The sequence below is a fragment of the Bacillus rossius genome, chromosome 5 (assembly GCF_032445375.1).
Source record: "Bacillus rossius redtenbacheri isolate Brsri chromosome 5, Brsri_v3, whole genome shotgun sequence".
Taxonomy (NCBI): Eukaryota; Metazoa; Arthropoda; class Insecta; order Phasmatodea; family Bacillidae; genus Bacillus; species Bacillus rossius.
The window spans coordinates 71279866-71304974 of NC_086333.1; the positions used below are offsets into that span (position 1 = coordinate 71279866).

General features: G+C 37.1%; 1 protein-coding gene across 3 annotated transcripts in view; it reads right to left on the reverse strand.

Annotated features, from left to right (window-relative positions):
* Nucleotides 1-24573, reverse strand: part of LOC134531990 (uncharacterized) — a 99354-nt gene extending 74781 nt beyond the window's left edge. For all 3 annotated transcript variants that reach the window (XM_063368097.1, XM_063368098.1, XM_063368096.1), the window contains exons 1-7: nt 24473-24573; nt 20955-21055; nt 17732-18015; nt 17047-17200; nt 15975-16112; nt 11136-11313; nt 7279-7471 (exon numbers count right to left, since the gene is read on the reverse strand). In XM_063368097.1, coding sequence (XP_063224167.1) covers nt 7279-7471; nt 11136-11313; nt 15975-16112; nt 17047-17200; nt 17732-18015; nt 20955-21055; nt 24473-24477 — 1053 coding nt within the window. In that variant the 5' untranslated portion in view covers nt 24478-24573. The remainder of the gene's footprint in view (nt 1-7278; nt 7472-11135; nt 11314-15974; nt 16113-17046; nt 17201-17731; nt 18016-20954; nt 21056-24472) is intronic.
* Nucleotides 24574-25109: the final 536 nt, after the last annotated feature.

The window sequence follows — 25109 nt, forward strand, 5'->3', positions numbered from 1 at the left end:
TTTTGCCAAGTCTTTGTTCGGCATTACTACACATATCGATACAAAATCGATTCGCAGGACATTGAAAATCGATTATTTAAACACTACTCGGTTTAGAATCGATTTTAGTTATAAATCGATTTTATAAACACCACTCGGTTCAGAATCGATTTTTTGCTGAAAAATCGTTTACATTTAAATTTTTAGTTGGTGCTTCCATTTTTGACTGAGTGTACTTAAGTAGAATAAACACAACCATGACTGACAGTGTTTCAGCTCTGGAGCGACGTCTGGAGCGTGCCGAAAACCGATTACAGCGTGCCGCGGATCTGGCCAAAAGGGTTACTACAAACACTTCCAAGCAGTCATTATTCTTTGCAACCTGTCGGGACTTATCTCAGCTTCGTAATGGGTTTGAAGATGACCATTTGGCTTATGAATTGGCATGCAAGGAGCAAGTTGATTTTGATGACACAAGGCATACAAGTAGGCTAAATCACTTTGACGATCTTTATTATGAAGTTAATGCAATCTGGGACACATTAGTGCAGGATTCTAAGAACCGGAAAAAGGAAACACGTAATCAATGTGCAGCTGGGTCGTCACCCCGTCTGCCAGCTATTGATTTACCCCACTTTCAGGGTAATCCAACAGAATGGCTCAGCTTCTCAAATCTGTTTGAAGCTCTAGTTGTAGACAACAGAAGTCTCACCAATGTAGAGAGACTATCTTACCTAAAGTCATCTTTGTCTGGTGACGCGTTGGCAGTAATTCAGGCATTACCCTTGACTGATTCGAACTATAGTATTGCTTGGGAACTACTGTCTAAGAGGTACAGTAACAAGCGCTTGATTGTTTCATTGCACATTGAAGCAATTATGCAAATACCATCTGTGTCATTAGAGGCCCCAGCATCAGTGAATAAGATGATGTCTCTTCTGGCAGAGCACATTGCGGCATTACGAGTGCTGGATGTCAATGTTGAAAAATGGGACCCGCTGTTGCTGCATATCATTGAAGCTAAGCTGGATAAGGTTTTGCGTAACCAGTGGGAGCTGTTTATTAATGACAAGGGAGCAGAGTTACCCAAGCTTACCGAGTTTTTGTTATTTTTAGAGGGTTATCGCCGTGCAGCTGAGTCACAGCTAGTGACGTCTGGGAAAACCTTTAAGAGCAAGTCGTCTACTTATTCTAAGCCAGCTTCTAGATATGTGCAACATCAGTCATTCGCAGGAAACACTGTTTCCAAGTCAGTGAAGTGTGTCATATGCAGTGGACCTCACGAAATCTACCAGTGCCCCAAGTTCCTTGAGTCATCCCCAAAGGAAAGGTATCAGATGGTGAGGTCAGGAAACCTCTGTTTGAACTGCTTGCGAACGTCTCATCATGCAAGTGCATGCCTTTCGTCTTCTCATTGTCGGTCTTGTGACTCTCGACATCACACACTACTTCATTTTAGTGACATGCGACCACAGTCACCAGACCATGATGGTGTGAATGCGTTGTGTGCTTCATCTCCTGGACAATATTTGGCTGCATCCGAACTGCATAATCAAGATAGTCCATCTACGATTTTGCTGTCCACTGCACTCATAGAAATTCCAGTCAGCTATGGCAGGACTCACACAGTTCGAGCACTCTTGGACTCTGCCAGCCAATCCAGCTTCATGACAGAAGGTTGTGTGAAGAGGCTAGGCTTAATACGTCGAAAGGCAGCTCTGCCAGTCTACGGTGTTTCCCAGGTACCAGTGCATGTCGCTAGGGGAGTAGTTGACTGTTTAGTGAAACCAGTTGGTCAGGAGGGTCCGCGATTGTCACTCACTGCCTTCATTTTGCCTAAGATCACTGGCTCACTGCCTACAACACAACTGAACCCTCATTCATGGGATCATCTTTCCCATTTGCAACTAGCTGACCCTCACTATGCACAGCCTGGGCCTATTGATGTGCTAATTGGGGCAGATCTGTTTCCCTATGTGCTGAGCGGACGCACACTAAGTCTCAGTACCCAGGTCCCTGTAGCGATTGACACTGTCTTTGGATGGGTAGTGATGGGGAGAGTACCCACATCTGCAGTATCGCTCAGTTGTGTATCACTTCATTCTATTACACCAACACTTGACGACACAGTTCGGCAGTTTTGGGAGGTGGAAGAGGTTATTGTACCCCCAAAGCCTTCCTCTGAGGACATTCGATGTGAACAGATCTTTCTCGAGACTTGCAGAAGAGATGAGAATGGTAGATATAGTGTGGCCTTACCTTTCAAGGAGCCTTCACCTCATTTTGAGGAATCACGTGTTCAAGCACTAAAACGTTTTCACTACCTTGAACGCAAGATGAACAAAAACCCTCATTTTAAGGCATCCTATGTAGAATTTATGTCAGATTACATTGACCAGGGTCATATGTCAATGGTTCAAGAACCCCAGTTGACTACACCGTCGTTTTATATTCCGCATCACGGAGTTTTGAAACCAGACAGTAGTACAACAAAGTTACGTGTGGTCTTTGATGCATCGGCCAAGGACAGCAAAGGAACTTCTCTGAATGATCAATTACTTACGGGACCCAAACTGCAGAGAGACATAGCTGACATTCTTCTCTCATTTCGAGATCATGCAGTTGCATTTACTGCTGACATACGACAGATGTACCGTCAGATTCTAGTTCAAGAGGAATTCCGCGACTGTCAACGAATTCTGTGGCGACCATCTGATGATGGTCCAGTTTGTGAGTACAGGCTCAACACTGTTACCTATGGCGTGTCATCTGCACCCTACCTTGCTATCCGCACACTCCATCAACTGGCTGCAGATGAGAAAGATAGATTCCCTCTGGCATCATCAGTCCTCCTAAAAGACACGTATGTTGATGATGTTGTAACTGGAGCACCCAATGCACGTGATGCTATCTCATTGCAAAGAGAGTTAATTGACCTCCTCAAGGCTGGTGGTTTTCAGTTGCGAAAATTTGCCAGTAATGATTTATCTCTGCTCTCTTGGCTTTCCGAAGACTTGGTGCAGGGCAGCAAGGCTCTCCCCTTGGACAACACTTGTGGACTTCCCACCGTCAAAATATTGGGTCTGCAGTGGCAATCTGAAGTGGATGCATTCGCTTACAATGTTCAACCTACTTCCTCGACAGCTACGAAGCGGAGCATACTGTCCGACTTGGCGCGAATATTTGACCCTCTAGGTTGGCTGTCACCTGTGGTCCTGCTTGCAAAATGCCTCATTCAGCACTTGTGGATTCGATGCATAGATTGGGATGACCCTCCTCCTGCCGACATCCTTGCAACGTGGCAGCGGTTCCAGCGAGAGCTTCCTAGTCTGGCTAGCATCACTATTTCAAGATTTGTCCCAGTGACCCAAAGAGAACTCTTACTAGAGATCCATGGATTCTCTGATAGTTCGGAGCAAGGTTATGCGGCAGTTGTTTATCTCAGAGCCACTTCACCTGATGGCTCAGTATCTGTATACCTTCTGGTTGGAAGGTCAAAGGTAGCCCCAATTAAAAGAGTGTCATTGCCTCGCCTGGAACTCTGTGGTGCTTTGCTGCTTGCTCGCACAATGCATAGAATCTTGCAAAATTATGGACCTCATGTGAACCTAGACCAAATATTTGCCTGGACAGACTCTACAGTTGTCCTCCACTGGATCCGTGGATCACCTCATAAATGGAAAACTTTTGTTGCAAATCGTGTCGGCCAAATCCATGACCTTGTCCCAGCAAAGCACTGGAATCATGTGTTGTCAGACAGCAACCCGGCTGATTGTGCCTCTAGGGGCTTGTTTCCAAGTGAGATAGCTGACCACTCGCTGTGGTGGACCGGTCCATCATGGCTGTATAAGCCACCAGAGGAATGGCCACAACTCACCGGCTTGATGGACAGCATGGACGAAACAGTGATGGAACAACGGATCTTTACCTTGCATAGTGTCAACCCTCTGGCAGACACTACGCTGCTGGAAAGGTTCTCATCTTTAAGCAAGGTCAAACGCATTACGGCCTATTGTCTCCGCTTTGTGCAACGTTTGCGCTTCAAGAAACTTCCCCCCCGTAGTCCACCAGATGCTAATGAGCTTAAAGATGCCATGATGGTATGGGTTCGTTTAGCCCAGGCTTCAGCATTCGCATCTGATATCAAAGCTCTGCAAGCTAACCAACCATATCGAGGTCCACTCTTCAAGCTGTCTCCCTTCTTGGATCCTGCTGGCATTCTCAGGGTGGGCGGACGTTTGGAACTATCAGACTTGGCTTACAACCAACGACATCCAATTCTACTGCCCAAACACCACAGATTGACAGACCTTGTAATTGACCACCTTCACATCCATCTGATGCACTGTGGTCCCACCATACTACAGTCTGCTGTGCAACGTGACTTCTGGATTGTAGGTGCTCGGGGCCTCATTCGTCAACGGCTGAAGAAGTGTACTTTATGCTTTCGAGTTCGCCCTGTGCCTCGAAACCCACCCATGGGTAATCTTCCAGTCGATCGTGTCACACAAGCCAAGCCATTTCTCAAGACAGGAGTCGACTATGCTGGACCCTTTAAAATCACCATGTCCCGACTGCGGAAGGCCCGCATCCAGGATGCCTACTTGTGCCTGTTTGTATGCTTTGCCACCAAGGCAATCCACTTGGAGCTGGCCTCTGATCTGACGACAGATGCTTTCATAGCTGCCTTTCGCCGTTTCTTGTCTCGTCGGGGGCGATGCTCTGACCTTCACAGCGATTGCGGGACTAACTTTGTCGGTGCCAGTCGCTTGTTGACTGGACTAAGAGCCTTCATGTCAAGCAAGGATACACATGACTCCTTTGCTCAGTCGCTGGTTGAACACCAAGTTACCTGGCATTTCAATCCCCCATCAGCACCACATTTTGGAGGCCTGTGGGAGGCAGGTGTAAAGTCTGTGAAGTCTCTCCTCATAAAGAGTGTAGGTGCTCAGGTACTCACTTATGAGGAATTATACACTCTCATGACACAAGTGGAGGCCATTCTCAACTCACGGCCTCTGTGTGCTCTCTCAAATAATCCAAACGACATGGCTGCTCTGACACCCAGTCATTTTTTAGTCTTGGGGCCTCCTGCACTAGTGCCCGAACCAGATTTGTCCCACCTCAAGCTAAATCGTTTGTCTCGATGGCAACTCATCCAGCAAGTGCATCAGTCATTCTGGAAGCGCTGGCACCAGGATTATCTACAACAGCTGCAGCAACGACCCAAGAGCCTAACTGACCAAGACATCCTCAGTGTTGGCACCTTGGTTCTCATCAAAGATCCGAATCTACCACCATTGTGCTGGAAGTTAGGCCGTATTGTGAAGACTTTTCCTGGCTCAGATGGTGTCGTGAGAGTGGCTGAGGTGAAGACCCAACAAGGCACCTTTCTACGGCCTGTGGTGAAGCTGTGCCCGTTGCCCGCCCAATAAATGTTTAAAATATGCATTTTGGTGGGCGGTATGTTGGATTTGTAAATAGTGCTTACCCTAGATTTATGTTAACTAATTCAAGTGTTGGACGCTTCAAAATTCAAATATGGCGCCATTTCGCTGCCATTAACTCAAGCGATCCTGGTGGCCATCAGGAAAGACTCAGTGGTTCGTCTGGTACCGGCGTCATCGGACGTCCGGCTATCGTTTTTGACTTTCATGTTATCTGGTAACAGTTTCAGTACGAAACAGAAATACTACGTAGGTAAGTTGTTTGCCAAAACAGTAACCCTACCTTTGGAATCAAGACAAGCGGGTTGCAAATATGCTTTAATAAATCAAAAATATAAAATTTAAAAGTTAGGAAAAAAATTTTTACATTTTGTCTTTCAAACTGGATCGCTGGGTGAGAATTGTGAATAATGTTGATTTGGAGATACCAAACTTTTTAGCCACATCAGTCTTTATTTCCTTTATCTACTGCTTTTAACATTTCAAGTTTCACATCAATCGTCCTTCGTTTCCTAGAAGACATGTTCAGAAATACAGTTTTTTAAAATATAAAAACAAATGGACACGACACATGTAAAAATAATTTATACTCGTAGTATAGCCGGGAAGCCTACAACTCACGTAGTTTCGGTTCCCTACCCCGTTCATGCAACTTCGGATTTCTCTCAAAAATTGAAATTAAAAAAATCAAAGGGTTAGGTTAGGTTAGTCACAACATGCTTGTTTTCATTGGAAACTTCTGATTTAGCGGCTGAAGTGGCGTTAATACCAAACCGCAAAACTTCGGAAATCTTAGGAAATTCTTGCAGGAACCGAAACTAGGTGAGTTGTAGGCTTCTCCGTTTCTCAAACAATAAACAAGGAAACGAACAGAGATGTGTGTGTAGCAATACTTTATGATGTAGAACTTCGCATCGGTTAAACACGTGCGAGCATAGAACAAAGAGTAACGTCAGCGAACACCACAATGCAGAGCTTTAGTCGCTAGCTCGCTACACCAGTTTTGTGCATTAATTTCAACACTAGTCCATCTATGGCCCGTATCAAAATAAATAATATGGCAGTTTATGGGAGAATGGCGACGATTTTATCCATTTGTCGTTTACCGTGCCGGGTAGAAAAGTGTTGGTTCAAATGAATATTTATAGAATATTTTAAAAATTTGAGCGAGATAATTTGTACTAGTGAAATTTTTTTACGTTATGTTATATGGACGTCTGACGGGACCAAAGGCATAGTTCGTAGTAATGAATTGTTCGCTCTAATGAAGTTCGTTAAAACGGTGTTTTACTGTACCATTACACTACCTAAGTCACATAAAATTTGACACCAACAAATATTTTAAAATAAACAGAAAACAATTTCAATTCCACGCTAGGCTACCTTTTGTGACAAACATTGAATCATGCAACATTCATAACAGCGTCTGTAATTTTGGAGACGTTAAGTGACCCAACGGACCTGCTGCAATGTAACGTCTGGTAGGAGTAGGGTTGTGCAGATGTAACGCACCTTGTTTGGTACTTAGTGTGAACTCTTGTATATAGAACTGTGTTGTGAGTTGACTCTGTGGCACCTGTACCGGGCCAAGTGATAGACACAGTTTAAATCACCCGCGCCCCAACTTTCTACAGTTGGCACCATGTTGGAACACTGCAAGTGTTGGCGTCCGTCCATAAACCGTATGAGTAGCATCCCTGCAGTGAGAAACAGAAGACAGTCTTCGTTTCGATCGGCATGATGGCGGCAGGTCGCAACGGTGCGGGCTGATGCTATCGTGTAATTTATGTTGGAATCCTCTGTTAAATAACTTCTCGACACAGTCCACATATATTTACCAACATTAACGCACCTTGTACAGGTACTCGTGGCAGCTATTGTGGTCCCACTGGCCGTACACCAGAGAGTAGAGCACGGCAGCGTGCTGGCGCGTGCCCTCGTGAGCGGTCCACAGGTAGCACACTGGGTGCGGGTCGTCATTCGGCTCCTGGAAGACGACGTGGGACAGCCGGCCCAGCATCTTGTTCCGCACGTAGCTCGAGAACCTGGCGAGTGCACGGCAACACCAGCTTGACCATCATAGAGATCACACACAAAACAATATAGGCCATAGGTAGCTAATCTATAGGTCATAATATAGCCAATCTATAGGCCATAGATAGCCAATTCCTCTCCTAATATCCCTGATTTGAATTCTTTTTTTTTTTTGTTACTGTCCATGTATACTCTAATGACCTTATATTCTGACAAGACAAATACCAAAACGCAGAAAATTTAATTACATAAATGCCAAGTTTCAAAAAAAAAATTAGTAATAAGTTAAAGTTGTCTGTAAAAACAATATCAAAACCACTATCGAACATGATCCTAAAACATTAACTTAACTTTCTTTTCATTACTAGAAAATTTGCAAGATTAATTACACAGGCCTGCGATGAAAAAATTGTTTGGAATTTAAAGGGTGATTCTTAAGTATTTTAGTGTGCTCAATTCAGGAAAAATATTTTAAAAAGTCCATCACGTACAGTTTTTTTACAAAATATACTTACCGTACAATTGTTATATTACAATTTTCCCCTCAGGAGTAAATGCATACACTAATGTTTTCTGATTTTGTATATTTATAATTATAATTGCGGGGTCTAATTAGTTTTAATTGTTTTAAAGATTTCTGGTATAAAAGCATTAAAGTTCAAGAGCAGGTGATAAAGATGACTTTCGGTAGAGGAATGAGAGCAGCCAGGGTGAAGAGGTTCTTGGCCGCCAGACAGCCAAGAACATGTTCAATCAGGTTCTAACAGGATTTTTCATGTTCTGTCCTTCTCGTTCATAGCACTTCTTACTTTCCTTCTATCATTCTTCCCTTGGTGTGCCGACCTCCGTAGCGTAGTCGGATGCACACCGGCTTACGGTGCGAGGGGTTCTGGGTTCGAGTCCCGGGTAAGGCATGGGTGTTATTTACAAGCTACAAATTGATTGATTAGGGCATGATAATGATTCGAATATGAACGAATTGTACAGAGATTTTATTGATAAGATATGATAAAAGAAAAAAAAGCTTCGTATAAGGACACCCTCATTTCTGGCTGAACGGGTACCCCCCAAGGCCATAACTATCAAGGTAGAAGAAGAAGGTTCCCTTGGTGTTGACACAGTTAACGTGGTCTTACAGTCGTATAAAATCTAATTTGCTCTTGGTTTTGTTTGTGTGTGTTTTTTGTTTTTTTGACCACTGACTTATTTATTTATTTATAAAATGACCTCCAGAGGATGTCGTGTTTCTCCTGATAAGTTTTGTTATATTTGTGGAAGTTTTATTGTGAAAAAACAACAGAGAAATATTACTGATTTTGTGAAAACAGCGTATTTTGCCTATTTTGGTATGAAGCTAGGGGACCAAGACAAATCGTGGGCACCACATAAAGTGTGTTCTATTTGTGTAGAAGAACTTCGTCAGTGGACCCAAGGTAAGAAAAAATCTTTTCGATTTGGAATCCCCATGATCTGGAGAGAGCCTCGTAATCATTCAGATGATTGCTATTTTTGTTCTTGCGATATTCAAGGTTACAATTTGATTAATAAGAAACAGATTTTTTATCCAAATATTCAGAGTGCTATGCGTCCTGTTCCCCATGGTCCAGATATTCCAGTACCCGTTGCTCCAAAGTCATTAGATGATATATCACTACCAGAAAAATCTGAAGAAGAAATCACTGTTTCAGGTGATGAAGAATTCTATATACCTCAAAGTGAACCTCAACTGTTTTCCCAATGTGAATTGAACGATTTGATCAGGGATTTAAGTTTATCTAAAGAATCTGCTGAGTTGCTATCTTCTCGACTGAAAGAAAAAAATTTATTAGCTCCAGGTACTTCTTTCTACTGGTACAGAAACCGTGAAAAACATTTCACTCCATTCTTCACTCAGCATGAGGAACTGGTTTACTGCCATAATATAACAGCGTTAATGGGTATGTTTAATATTGAGTATAATAGCAATGAATGGCATCATTTCCTTGACTCGTCAAAGAGAAGTTTTAAAGGCGTACTTCTGCACAATGGTAATAAGTATGCATCAGTACCAGTAGCCCACTCTGTTTACTTGAAAGAGCGTTATGAAAATTTAGTAATGATATTGTCAAAGATTAATTATAATGAACATATGTGGACGATTTGTGGAGATTTAAAAGTGATCTCGATGTTACTGGGACAGCAGGGAGGGTACACAAAATTCCCATGCTTTATATGTGAATGGGACAGTAGAGACAAAAGTTCACATTGGATTAGAAAGGAGTGGCCAAGAAGAGAAGCATTAGTACCAGGAGTTAAAAATCTGCCCCCACTCCACATTAAATTGGGTATTATGAAGCAATTCGTCAAAGCATTGCCAAAAGATGGCCCGTGTTTCAAATACTTGGGAGAAAAGTTTCCAGGATTGTCTGAGGCGAAATTGAAAGAGGGCATTTTTGTCGGCCCTGATATTCGTAAGTTGATGAAAGATGATGTGTTTGAGACGAAAATGAATATAACAGAAAAAGAGGCTTGGCTTTCTTTGAAAGAGGTAATAACCAAGTTTCTAGGAAATTATAAGGACCCTAACTACATGTTCATTGTAGAGAATATGCTGACTAAACTGAAAAATCTGGGTTGTTCGATGAGTTTAAAACTTCACTTCCTGAATTCCCATCTTGACTTCTTCCCACAAAACCTAGGAGCTGTGAGTGAGGAACAGGGTGAAAGATTTCACCAAGACGTGAAAGAAATGGAAAGGAGGTATCAAGGTCGATGGAACATTACTATGATTGCTGACTACTGTTGGATGCTGAAGAGGGACTTACCGGACAAAGTCTACAAACGAGAAAGCCATAAAAGGAGCTTCAAAAAGAAGAGAATGAGGCATAATGAAGACGAATAAACATACAAATTGGTCATATCATACAGTAAATGGTGTTAAAAGCGCTCTAAGTGATTTATGAACACTAAATTTTATGATAAATAAAAATAAAGTGAAGTTTCTTGATCATTTATAAAATTGTATTATTTCTCCTAATTTTTATTTGCATTTTGTAGGAAAACCTTACGTGATGGAAAAAAACCATGGTCATATTTGGATTCAGCACACTTAAAAATATAAAGTTCAGCCACCAAATGTGAGACAATTTTCAAAAATTTGAAAAATGCAGGCCTGTGTTATTAAACACCAAAATATACTTAAAGTCTTGATAAAAAAATCAGAAAAGTACTAGTAATTGCACAACTAGAAGCAATCAGCACACACAAAACTGGTCTCCAATGTGCGAGGAGCTGAAAAGTCACAAAAAATAACAATCATGTGCAAAGAAAATGGGTCACTACTTCTAAAAGAATTCATTGAAGTTACAAGCGTGCACTGTTCTCAGCACATACAAAGTTTAAAATATTTGCCAAAACTATTATTTAATGATGATTTCTGAAGAGCAATTTGTAAAAAACATAACTGTGAAGAAAAATTCGTATCCGGTATTACGACTGATTCATAACTATTGGCAAGACATGAATTAAGTATTTCACTTGATTAAGTTTTATTATGTGAATTAGCTGAAAAATAATTTTTTATCCAGTCCAAAGTGAAAAAAAAAAGTGTCATATTCAAGGTCACCAAATGTTCAGGTAAACATGAAAAACTGTAATTCCAACAAGTTAAACTGAACCGAGGTGAACAATACTCACTCCAGTTTCAAAGTCCTGATGTTCCAGAGCTGAAAGAAACCCTCATCATAGCCCACGACAAGCCCGACGATGAGTGGGACGAACTGCATACACGACACAGACACGTCGTGGCCAATCAGCTCGCAGCCTGTCTGCGCTGTCTTGTCCACCAGCATGCCAGTTTCCCTCAGGTACATGCCTAGCAAAGCAGTCACAAGTCGCCTGCTCAACACTACATGCAGCTTAAATATGTGCACGTGTGTATACAGAGGTGAAAGAGAAAGGTGAAGTTAAGTGTCAAAACCAACTTATCAAAATTAAGAGCCAAACCTGTTATAATTATAAATCAAATCCACAGGATTTTGTCTCATTTTTTTCCTTATTAACCATTACATAATTATTTCTGCTGGCACGCTTACATAATTACAATTATCACACATATGCGAATATTTGAAATTTTGAATACGAATAATAAACTATTCGTGTTCGATTCGAGCCCTCAAATACTAACAATTCGAAATAATGAATATTTGTTTGCTTATGAATATTCAACATATGTTTGTCGTATAACAACGTTCATTGTCCTCTTTTGATGTTTTAATGGGATTTCATAATCTAAAACATTAACATTAAGCAACATTTTAAATATGCACCAAGTATTTAAAGTTTTCTTTATAACTGTCTAGCTAAACAGTAATGGAAAAATTGCAAGAACACTTAAAAAAATATTTGTCAAATTAAACTTCAAAACAAAATATTATTTGTATTAAATTCATCCCACTATCATGGTCATACGCACAAGAGTGGGAAAATAAAATAAATAAATGTTAACAACCAAGGACTACAACACCACAAAACACAAACACTCCATTCTGGTGGCCATTAAAAAAAAATAAACATCATAGTTTCAACTGCGTATACATCAATAGTTATAATCTATCTAACACGATGTGACACAGTAGCAGCTTCCTTGCTATATTTATCTATGACAAAATAGACACGACTCAAAAATATATATTTAAAAAAACCTAAATAATGGTTTAAGTTTCGAGATGAAATAATCAGAAATTGTGTTTATAATATTGCTGAACCAAAAAACCAATTTACTTAACTGCGTAAAATACTGTGTGCGATGTGTGTCTACACGTGTGTGCGTGTGCATGTATATAAGCTCATTTTACTTGGGTCTACAACATTTTTAAAAAAATTTCACTTTTTTTGTGAAATAGATTGCATTGGACTTCATGGTATTTTGTTGTTCATAAAAATTTTCTGGATCAACATGTAAAGTAGCAAGTTCTGGAAAAAAATGCCAATAGGGCAATAGGAATAGAAATGAAAGTTGGTTAGTTAATTAGTAGGGATGGGGCGACCGAATCCAATATCTGCCGAATCCGCCGAATCCTAGGGATTCGAAGGTTCGGCGGGTCTGATATAGGATTCGTCAAAGGATTCGGTTTTTTCTATTTACGGGAAAAAAATACAGTAAAACTCGCTTACGAGGTCCGGCATGGTAGGTTTTTACGTATAAAGCGTTTGAATTGCCCGAGGTCTCGTCATTTACCCCATTAAATGTGTGATATAATGTCCGTTAAAATTTTTTCTGAAACTTCTTGTCTCAAATAATGGCACACGTAAATATGAAGAAAAGACAAATGAACAACAACATACGAAGAAATATGGATGATGTACCATAACTACAGTACAAACCCAATAGTTATTTTAAGATAATTACCATAAAAAGAACAAAAGATTCTTTGTAGAATACCATAATTACTACAGAAGCACGATAGCTACCACATTTGCACTATAGTTACCGTAACAACCGAGATGTATATTTACCGTGATAGTAATGTATTATTTATTTATGACATTAAATTAAAGAACATTGTTAAAAAAAAAAGGATGTTAAACTTTGATATGTACGGTTGGCACATGTTGCTAAGAAATAATGCGATCTTAAAGAATGCAGTACTACTACGAAAAGTGAAAATGGTACTCGTGGATTTTTAAGTTATGGCAGTCTCTTTCGTTTTTCAGTAATATCGGCCGAAAATTAACGAGCGTACTGTATCGAAAGTCGGCAGAAATGCCGATTCAACTAAATATTGGCAAAATCGGCTTCTTCAATACAGCTCTACATTTAATGACATGAGTAAACATATTTCAGACTTCAGGATATTGAAAAAGACTTTAATTTCCATGTAGGTTTATTGTGTGTATGTTTTTTTTTGCAAGTGTAAATTGAATGAAGTAAAATGTTTTTATTTTTATTACTTTCAATTGATTAAACTTTAATGACCAGTTACAGATATTTATGACACTAATTTTGAGGTTAAGCAATTTTACTAAAGCATTCCAGCCAAGCAGGTTGCCAACGAGAGACGCTTCTCTTTTGCTGGAAACACTATCTCCAATCGTAGAGCTAATTTAACTCCTGAACGTGCAGAACAAATTATTGTTCTGAATTATAGATTAAAGAACAGAATTTAATACTCTGTGACAATCTCTCTCAGAATTGTGCTGAAAAGTGGAAATGTTGAAACAATGTGAATGTACTTTTCAAACAACATGATTTTTGGTGCTAAGTTTGTTGAAGCTCAGTAAGGACTCCAGAAAAATTGACAAGGGTGAAATTTTTCCAAAGATATGTTACATTTACACAAACATATACTTGGTTATGTTAGTTGGATGATATCAGTTACTAATGAACCAATGGAAACAGGTAAGATTCAATGAAAAAAAAATGTTATTTTTTTTCTAGCAGTGCAAAATGTAAACACACACTGTAAATAGTTACCCAAAATTAATAAGCCCACTTCATTTTAATACTTTATTCAAACATGATATTAAGTTTAAGATAAAAATAATTTCCCAAAAGTGTAACTGTACCACAAAAGCTCGAGCTCGGCTCGAAGTAAAATTCTTAGGCTCGCAGACCTCTAGCTTATTTATAGAAAAAATCCTAACCGCTAATCTGTACTAAAACTGAAATTTCTCAAGAAAAAATTGTTGTCTTTATATACACTTATACCAGAAATGTACCAATCTACATGTGATAAAGTCAAAGGACTTTTAGTGCAAGCAGAATACATCTTACTTACATTATATATGTGGATATCATCTGTTAAAAGATTCGGGTTTGGGTTCGAGATTCGGCAATTCCAGTCGAGGATTCGAGTTAGGATTCGGATTCGAGGAAATCAGGATTCGCCCCATCCCTATTAATTAGGTTAGGTTAAAATAGGTTAACTGCATAATTAAAAACACTGTTTTATTTCATAATTTAAATATTTTAACAAACATTTTTCATATAATTACTGTAGCTGACTTAACCTAACCAATCTTCTCACTTTATATCTAATTTTCCAGAAGTTGTTACACGAAGTAAGAAAAAAAAAATTTAGTGGGATTCTAACCATCATTCTTATTATTCAAATTTGATATTCATATTTGCAAATAATGTGGTATTTGATTCAACCAAAAAAAAAAAAAAAATTGTTGCACAGGCCTAATAATTATTTAGCTGCTAAAAGTGGAAACTCAGCATTTGGGGAAGGAAAACATAGGCAAGCGTATTTTTTTGATACGGCAGAGAATTTTAATTCTAACATTTTTCATCTCTTACTAAAAAAATTCCTACGGTGGAGAATTTTTAAAGTTCTCAGGTTCACTTAATATTCCATTCCAATTTCAAGCATGACTAAAATTGAAGAGTACTTTAATTGAAACTCAATTGGTTTGGTGCCTACAACAACCTTTTATGTAACTGATGTTAAGTCTCTGTGACAATCCTCATTCTTATCTTTCTGCTAGGGCAGTTTAAAATGTAAACAAATATTTTTTATTGCACTTGAATATTCCCAAGATCAAAAAACCTCACGTCTTACATGAAATTGCACATTTTTGACGTGTAACATCTAAGCTCTCTATATACAGCATTTGGTAGGTGTAATTTTGTGAATGGAATGGAAATTTGAAACCACAGTACTATCATCTGTAGCAGACGGTGTGAACTAAAGTTCACAAAGCAATGGGGAAAGTTTGTATTATTAACTGTTTAATGAATTTAAACAAGACGGGCAGTATTTTATTATATTCCTTGTCCAAAATCATGTATAAAGCCGGGTTTTGATTTTTTTTCTCAAGTCTTTATCACTTTTATCAGACGTTTCATTATATGGTAAAAAATTTAAATCTGCAAATGTAATGATTTGATAGTCAATGTAGCTGCTCCGGCAGTGAATTCTATAGGCAGATGCAGAAACTGCATTGAGTCGCATCCAGAAACTGGGTTGAAAACATAATTTATGTAGGCAATATTTATAATTATTTTCAGCATTATTTTAAAGAATTCTCTGTTAAATTTTGTGTCCAAGTTTCGTAACGTAAGTGTATATGCAACGAGAGAACACATGAATTTGCTCGTTACTGAAGTTAGATGTTACGCCGATCTGGCAGTACTCAAAGACTTGTTCACATTTTTTTTTTTCCTTACATGTTGGGAACTATGTATTTGACTGGTACATTCTTAAAGGTGAACTGAAAATTTATTGAAGTATTAAAATAACTTATCAGTTCACATTCAACAAAGCAAAATCACTGAACCGTGCATATAGATTTTGACTGGTACATTCTTAAAGGTGAACTGAAAATTTATTGAAGTATTAAAATAACTTATCAGTTCACATTCAACAAAGCAAAATCACTGAACCGTGCATCTAGATTTTGACTGGTACTTTCTTAAAGGTGAACTGAAAATTTATTGAAGTATTAAAATAACTTATCAGTTCACATTCAAAATAGCAAAATCACTGAGCTGTGCATCTAGAACAGATCGAACACAGTTTTCAAACATACTGTTGATGAAGACACACAGGTGGTCGCCTTCTTGCCTCCTGAGCCGTTCCTCGTTGCGGAGGCGAGGGTTACTCGCGGAGACAGGCAGCAGATAGCAGCAATTAAGCTCATCTCGAAAATGTGAGTGATGTGAGGCATCTGCAAAAAAAATTGAAGACTGTTAAAGACAATTCCGTGAAAAACCTCAAACAGTGACGGCCAAATTCACTCTTTTCAAGGGCCAGATATTTTTTTTAACTAACCTGAGGGGCCAGGCACACATGAATTAAAATTAAGGGTCTTAAAAAAATTATTTTATGTTGAATTATTCTGTTGAGTAACCAATTAACACAATATGTGGCATGTTATGAAGAAAACAAAAGTAATTCTCTTGAAAACAACATTTATAAAACATAAAAATAAATAAAAGCAACAAAGAATAACACGAAAATACATATGAGGTGAATTTGTAATGAGACTGGCAACTTAATATTTTAAAAAGAAACCATTTTATAAAACAGATTTTTTATTTAATACAATTAATGTTGTAATTTTAGTGATATACTCTTCAGAAGTATTTTTCAAATTTTGATTACAGTAAAACTCACTTAACACATTTCTGCACAGTAGCATTTCCCTGCTAAAGCGGTCAAATGTTTCAGTGTTTGCGATAGTTATCAGTTGAACAAGTTTATACAATAATTATATCACACTAAGTAAATACCTCTTGTAAATATTTGTGACATAACAACAAATGCAAGAGAGGTATTTGTGTTACATTTACAGAAAAAGCCCTTAAATAAAAGTAATTATGAAAGATTGAAAAGAATCAACACGAGGTGTGAGACCGCACCTTTAACACAATACTATTGAATCCTAAATAAGAACTTAATGAATAAGGCCGCCCGCGCACTAGAAAATACAGGCGACTTGTCCACGAAGTGGCCACGCGACCAGGTCGTGCAGTTTGACAATGAACGCGACCAGCCGGTCACCACGGCCAGATATGCATTCTCACACACAACATAAGGTTTCCCTGTGGTCACGGCGACTTGGCCAGGTCGCCTAGTGCGCGGGCGGCCTAGAGGCTCACGTTCAAAGTCCGACCGCCGGAGGTCCACGAGGAACACTTCTCCCTTGGAGAGGCCGACGGCGAGGATCCCGTCCATCTCCCGCAGGACCTGGTGCAGCGCCTGCCGCGACTCCCGGCTGCCCAGCCCGTGGTCCACCACGACCAGCGACGTCACCTGCACGCGTGCCGACAACACTCTGCACGACATTTCCATCCATCGACACGTTTTTACAATGAACTGTTTTCAACACCGCCGAACAGTTGATTTTCAGTGCCGAGTGATGAGCTTCCAGGTGAAGGAGCACCATCTCCGGCGAAAAATCAGCACTCATTAACTCTCAGAATTTATAAAAAAATAAAAACAATGAACAGAAAATCTTCTGTCCTAAAAATGAAATTGGACTATGGTCGAACAGAGCCAAAATTGTTATTTTAAATTAAATTTAAAAAAAAAAATTGATGGCAAAAAAATGTTAAAACCAAGAAAGGTTTTCTTAAAAATAAAAAACCAATACAAAAAAGTATTTCCAAAATTCTTATTTCAAATTTTTCCTTTAAAAAATAAAAATCTTACGATAATTTAAAAAAATTTTTTTCATTTTACTAAAGAGTTGTGTCTCAAGCTTCCGCGCTCTACGGAGTACACCTGGCAACAGAGCACACTGGATCGAGGACAGCGCTAACGGCAGACACGGGCCCCACTCACCGGGCCGGGAACGTGCACTGCGCGAACCACGCGGCTCACGCGCGTGTCGTACACGCACACCATCCCCGTGGTGTGGTTGTGGTCCAGCCCCACCAGCAGCTGGCGGGCGGGGCCCCCGTCGCCGGGAGCCAGCTCGGCCACGCACGTCGCCTCCGTGGTGGTGGGCCCCGCCTCGCCCCCCGCCCCCGCCACGTCCGCGAAGGTCCACAGGTCCGCCTGGGAGCCGTCCGCGGTCGAGGCGAGGTACAGGCGCGGGCCCCGCGCGAGCCACGTGCACTGGCTGCCTGCGACAACACACACACACCGATCCTCAACACACGGTCCAATTGACGGCTAGACACCCGGAAATTTCGCGGATTCATTTAGTCGCAAGCTAGAATGCAAACCTCCACACTCTTCGCACTGTGTTCATGATTGGCACGCAGTTGTTTGGACACGCCCGTCTACGACCGTGAGCCAACGATGCCCAGCTAGGAGAGAAGTATGCGAATCAGGTAGTGCTAAATAACAAGGATAAAAATGTTCTCGCTAAGAAATCAACCAATGGGAAAGTAAACATGGGTCGAGCACACCTACAACTTTGAATTCTATCCTGAGGCCAGAAGAATCCGCGAAATTTCCGGGTCTCCAGTGATGGCTGACTGAAGTAGAACATGTGGCCCTCAAAACTACTATCACTGGGGGAATTTCAAACACGTTTCCCAGATTTCAAGTAAATTCCCTGACTCTCTCCTCATCAATTCCAACTTCCATGACGTTTCCCTGATGTTCCAGAACGTGGACAGCCCTGTTTACACAGGTAGTCAGGTAGTGTGTGCCAAGCTGTGCAGTAACACGTACAGCGGCTCCAAAATTTAGCAATTTTTTTCACACACAGAGATGTCAAAAATGTGTGTTATGGCATGACAGGTTTACGAAACCTCGAAGCACTTTGTGTATCTAATTTTAAATGTGGCAACTGACTTTTATTTTATTAATAGTATGTTGATATTTTCAAAATAAAAAATTTCATTAATAGTGTGTTAATAATTCATTAATAAAATAATATAATATATAAATATAATAAAATCATATAAACTTAAATAATACAATAAAATAACATAATATTAAATAAAAATATTATTTCATTAATACTGTGTAAAATTTCATTAATATAACATAACATATAACATTAATATAACATAATAAATACTTATTATTATATAATCATATTATAAAATCAAATAATGTAATATGAAAAATATATTAATATAATACTTTATTAGTAATATTTTTGATAAACATCACGTCCCATTACTATTTTAAATGTAATAATTTTGACAAATGTGTGTATATCTGTGCAGGCACCGTTTGTAAACAAACAGAAATGTTTTGCATCAGCTGGATATTAACAGTTCTGTTGGGAAACAGCAAGCCAAACGTTTGCCGCGTGCACAAAGCATGTTAGCTCTGATGTGTGCAAACTGACGATGTCACAAGCAACAGACAATCCAGGGTTGCAGTTGAATCATACAATTTATTGAGATACCTACTCCTATATACTCCACCAAAGCCTTCCACCTTCACTTAATATCTCGGCACATTTTAAAATTAATTTAGCATGATTTTTCTAGGCTCTCTCTTATTTTTAATTATGATGTCCAAACAAATAGCTCATTAAATTTTCCTGACTTTCCCGGGGGGGGTCTAATCACTAACTTTTTAGGATGACATCTCAATAATAAGATCAGTAACAATGCTACTGTTTTTAAATCTTTCTGGAGCAATTCACTACATTTTATTATGACCTTATCGCATTTCTTAATGTCCTTAACTTAATGGCTAGCTCGAAAGTGGCATGAACTTACTACTGACCTTAACTATCAAGATAAAAAGGCAAACTTATATTTTTAAAAAAAATCAACAAAAATGAGGTTACATAAGAAGTGAAAAACAAAATAACAAACAAATGTTACTTAAATATTATTCAGAAGTTAATTTTATTGATCACAGAGGCTTAATTTTTAAAATATATTATTAAATTAAATGGTAGTAACTCATGATAATATTTATGTTGTAATTAAATTTGCTAATTATTTTTAGCGCACCCATGTAACTTTATATTTTATCACAAGAGAAATTTCACAGATACATTTATTACATTAATGTGTTTATGTTTTAAGGGTATATATCTATTAAAACATATTTTAACAATGTACCATTACTTTTATATTATTTTTGATAAAGGTAGATGGAATTTCTCTCTACGTAGAAGAGAATAACAAGCAAGAAAACTATAAAACATAGTTTATTAACTAAAAGACACCTTTGAAATTTTTGCAAAAAAAAAATCGAATTTTACAAATGACCTAGGTACCTTTTATTATTTGACTTCCAGTGTTTAAGAACATTTGTGGCTTTTATTGAGCTAAGAAAATGTAAGAACCAATTAGATCAAAAAATGTAGTCCAAAATAAAAAAAATATATTACTTCTTTGCTAAACTTTTTTTTTTTTAACGTATGCCTGTTTTGATTCAAATTAAGTGTGTCAATGAGGCCAGAAGGCTGACCTTAACATATATTTTTTTTAAAACAGTGCTTAGAGAATACCAATATAAGGATAGTGTTCTTAAGAGAAGATGAAAATAATGCTACTGTTGTTAACTGGCAAAAGTTTCAAACTTTCAAATTTCCAAAACTATTTTTTTTTAATTTTCAGATTATAATTTTTTTTAACAGAAATAAGTCAAGTTCTGCCCCTGCCATTCTCATTGCTGGCCAAGTTCTCTCTCTACTTTCTTTATTTAAACAGAACCTAGCAAATCCATTTTGTAGCATGATGGCTAAGCACTAAAACTCCATATATGAAGAAAAAAAAAAAAAAAAAAAGCTTTAACAGTCTGGGTGATGGCTCACTGGAGCATGATAGTTTCTGCTGTCATATTACCATCACTGAGGAATTTCCATGTATTGGTTCGGAATCGGTGAATCTTCAAAGTTGTATCTCCAAAATGTTGTGCATCGGTATAGTACCTGTTGCAGTACTTTCCCTGTAGGTTGTGCCTACCTGAGAGTGGTACTAGCTTCTCGCGATGCCTACACTGTCCTTTGTATCGCTATGTCGGGCCCACCACAATGGTTCCCTAACTGTTTGTGAGCATGTAGCAAATGTAAATAAATAAAAATATATTGTATTATTTATAATAGTATATACTACTATGCTAGAATACTAAAATAACTTACCTTTAATGAATCCACCTTTAACACTGCAAACATCATTCCTGTCATATAGCTGAGTGACTAATCCTTTATCAAATGGCACCAAAACCACATCCATGACAGACCTAAAAAAAAATTTTTAACAGTGATCATACACGTCATCCATTGGAAAACATTACTACTCAATTACGTGTTCATTTAATGAGCAAGGAGAATTCATTACTCAGAAATTTATCCCATGCAGTAATGCAGTCTTGAAGCACATGTCAATGACTAAATTACAGATCAGAACAACATCCATGTGATGAGATCTTGAAGTATCATTACAAATAAAATATCAGTCATATCAAAATCAAAATAGGGAACTTCAATATTAAATATACAGAGAGAGAGAGAGAGAATAAGCCAAGAGAGACTTATTACCAAATTCACCAACAGTCAGTGTTCAAAACTTGCTTTGAAAGCCATGCCAAATTTTAAAATTACCATCAACGATCCTACGATTTGTGCTGCGATGCATTACAAAAAGTGATTGATTAGCTCCTTAAATTCATTTTATGTTTATGATAGGATAATTTGCACCAGAGACCATAAAATCCCTTGAAGGTGAAGAACAGATAAATAACTTACGAGTGACCATACTTAAATCATTACCACAAAATTTTTAATTATGAATATTTTCCTGGCTACTAATAAATAAAATATAACATGTAGAATATATATGGCCCAAAAAATTACAAAACACAGTTAACATGCAATGCTTGCATAGTGATAGTTGATATATTCATAGGATTTGGAATCAAACTAAAATAAAAATGTGGCAATGTAATAACCCATCATGTACAGCAAATACCAAGTTTTAAGGCTCTATCCCACACCTTATTTTTTTTTTGCTTCTTTTCATCATTATTTTTATTTAAGGGCTAGTTCTAAAATATTAACTTGATACATCCCTTGCAAGGAATCGAGTTAAAATTTTAGGACTAACACTTATGTAAAAGTAATGATAAAAAAATTATGAAAAAATCAACATTGTGTGTGATAAGGAGCCTTAAGACGGAGTGTAAATTAGCAGTGTATTTTCTATTGCTCTTCCACACCAACACTTGTGAGAAAACTATATCACAGAGAACTTGGGCAGTTATCATTTTAAAATGTTTTGAATTACATATATTCTTAATATATATTTCATGCTCATTTAAGAATACTTTTCAAAGTAGCCTTAATAACATTTTTTTTTCTCTCATTTTAATTTGACTTTTGTTGGTAAATAAATTAAATTGGTAGAGAAGTTTCATATTTTGTCAAATCTCAATATTTCTAATCTAAGAAGCAGTTGATATGGTTTTTGAACACAAAAATACGTTTTTCAATCATTGTGCTTTGCAGCTATTGTTACTAGATAAATTAAGAACAATAATTTACTGTTTCACTGTCTTCTTGTGTAATGTATTTCCAGACCTGAAAATAAAGGTTTGTTAGGCTGTACAACCTTATCTCAAATGGGTATGTAAAATAATTATTAAATTAACAAAATTCTAACAACACTGTTTTTTTTTTTTTTTTTTTTTAGGATTACAAAAAATTTAATATTTGTCAAGGTCAATAGAGTATAAAAATAGTGTGGCACTATGCTTTAAAAAAGTACCAATAATTGAAATATACCTCAAATAAATGTAATTACCTAAACTCTTCCATAAAATATCACTGGAGTAGAGAAAAAAATTTTAAGAAATTAATTACAATGGGAAATAAAGTAGGTATTTAAACCGTGTTTTTGCAATCTGCAGCAATCACACTAACCTATATACCTGCAGCATTGCTAACATTGAAATTAATAGCCTTATTCCCAGATACTTTTACATTCTTCAATTATTTATAATATGAACAATGTCCATTTATATTTTTCTATTTAAATTATTTTTATTATTACTATTAAAGAATTTCTTAAACCCAATCAGACTTGAAAAAAAAACCTTTACAAGATAGTCATGCAACTTTAGTAACTCAAAAATATCAATTTCATATTTCCCTCTCTCAGAAAAATTGTACCTTATTATGACTCGTTGGCAATAACCAAGTACTTAGTGATTACTAAAAATTTTAACGGCATTCAGAACTCTTAATGTTGTTTAAAATTTAAAACACCATTTATTATTTACACCAAAAACAAATTGAATTATCCTGAATGGGATAATAAACTTGAAGAAGGGTGCATCTGAGGAAAAAAAATCAAATAAGGATCAGAAAATGCATTGTTTTCTTCTTGACCTTTTTTTTTTTTCATTTTGTAAAAGGGCAAAACTATATTTGTATTATTTAATTAACACAGACAGAACTGTTTTCCAATAGCATCATCATAGGAAATGATATGCACATGGTAAATATATATTATGAATCAGGACGTTCACATGTGAGCAGTTGTAAGTAATTGTGAAGGTGAATTATTCTCCTTTTCTTTGAATTTTGTGGTATTGGTGATTGATTGTATCAATATTATGTGTTTCCATGTTTATATTTTCATTTGTATTAATAACTCTTAAAAAAATGGTTGTCGACTGGATCAGCTAAATTAATTAACCAAATTTAATATGTTATGAATAGGTAATAGGAATAGGTAGTAATCAACGTTGCTGACCTAACATAACCAACCATTATAACTTTTTTTAGAGTATTTTAAATATACCTAAATTTACATGAATTTATTGTATTTATAATGTAGCTACCCTAACCTAACTAGCCGTTAAAACTATAAACTTCCTGAAACATTTCAATTCAATTTTAAATAATGAATTAAAAGTGTCTAGAAGGTTTTTTTTTTTTTTTTGTTTTCTTAGATATGTCCTAAGATAATTACATACCCAAGTTGGAAAAAGTGTGTGTGTGTGTCCGCATGTGTACAAGAGAACACGAAACCATAAAATAGCATAAAATTCCCATACAAAAAAGCAGTACATAGATAAAGAATACCTTAAATTAAGATAAGACTTAGCCTAATTTCAATAAGATAATTTTATACTTTATTTACAATTAGTGTTGTTGACCAACTGCACTCACTACATAGTCAGTGATGGTTTTAGAAAATATAAAATGAGAAGAAATATTTAATAAATGATTTTGATTGTTTTTTTTTTCTGTGTATCACACTTTTTTACAACTTGACCTATCTTTCTTTTTCACACTTCTACACAGGCAAAATATTTAAGGGAAAAACAGACATTTCTACAAGCAGCAAAAAATACACAAACTTATTTTCACAACTACCTATAGCTTAAAATATTGCTGTAAAAATATACATTCTACTGCATTTCACAATACCAAATATGTATCACACAATTTATTTATGAATCTGTTCTTTCAAAATTTAATTACATTAATTGCAATAAGCAGGTTCGTGGGATAGGTATTCGATTAATACCGGTAGGAACGCTAAGAAGTTTCACAAGCATTAACATTGCGAGACCGTCCTATAACCTCAACACATAACAGAACTAATTGTTCAGCATTTCAGTAATAAAAATATATGTCATAAAAACACTCACGCCATTCAAATTATTGTTAATGGTTTAGTTTAATCTAATCTTGTTAATCACTTTTACAACTTAAATATTTCCCTCCTGCTACGCCATTTTCAAAATATTTTCTTAATAGCACAGATAAATTAATTGGGAGAGTGGGTTGATGGAGATAGCGTTCGTTATTTGAATACAAAAAGTTGGTTCTACTCGCCGTCTCTTTTGCTCCTCAAGAGTTGTAAGAGTAAGGAGCAATTTGATATAGTTAAAAAAAAAGTGTTGGTAACACTCAAAAATATTTTATAATCTGGTATAACAGCAAGCATATTGAAAATGCAATTATGAATTAAGATAGGTACCAAAATGATGATAGCTTCATCAAATTATTATGTATTTTAAACATAAGATATTCAATTAGGATTCACTCTACAGAAGTACCTAATTAAACAAATAAGTTTTCACAAATATTCTTTATTCAAAATACCATCATATATATAAATATTCAATAATCACTGGTATATGTAATATATATAATAAGTTATTCATTGACCTACAAATTACAATACACTGCAATTAGAACCAGATTATTGTGCCAAAACATAACGCTGATAAATTGCCCTCACAATTCATCCTCGAGAGGAGGAGCATTAAGGACATGACCTCA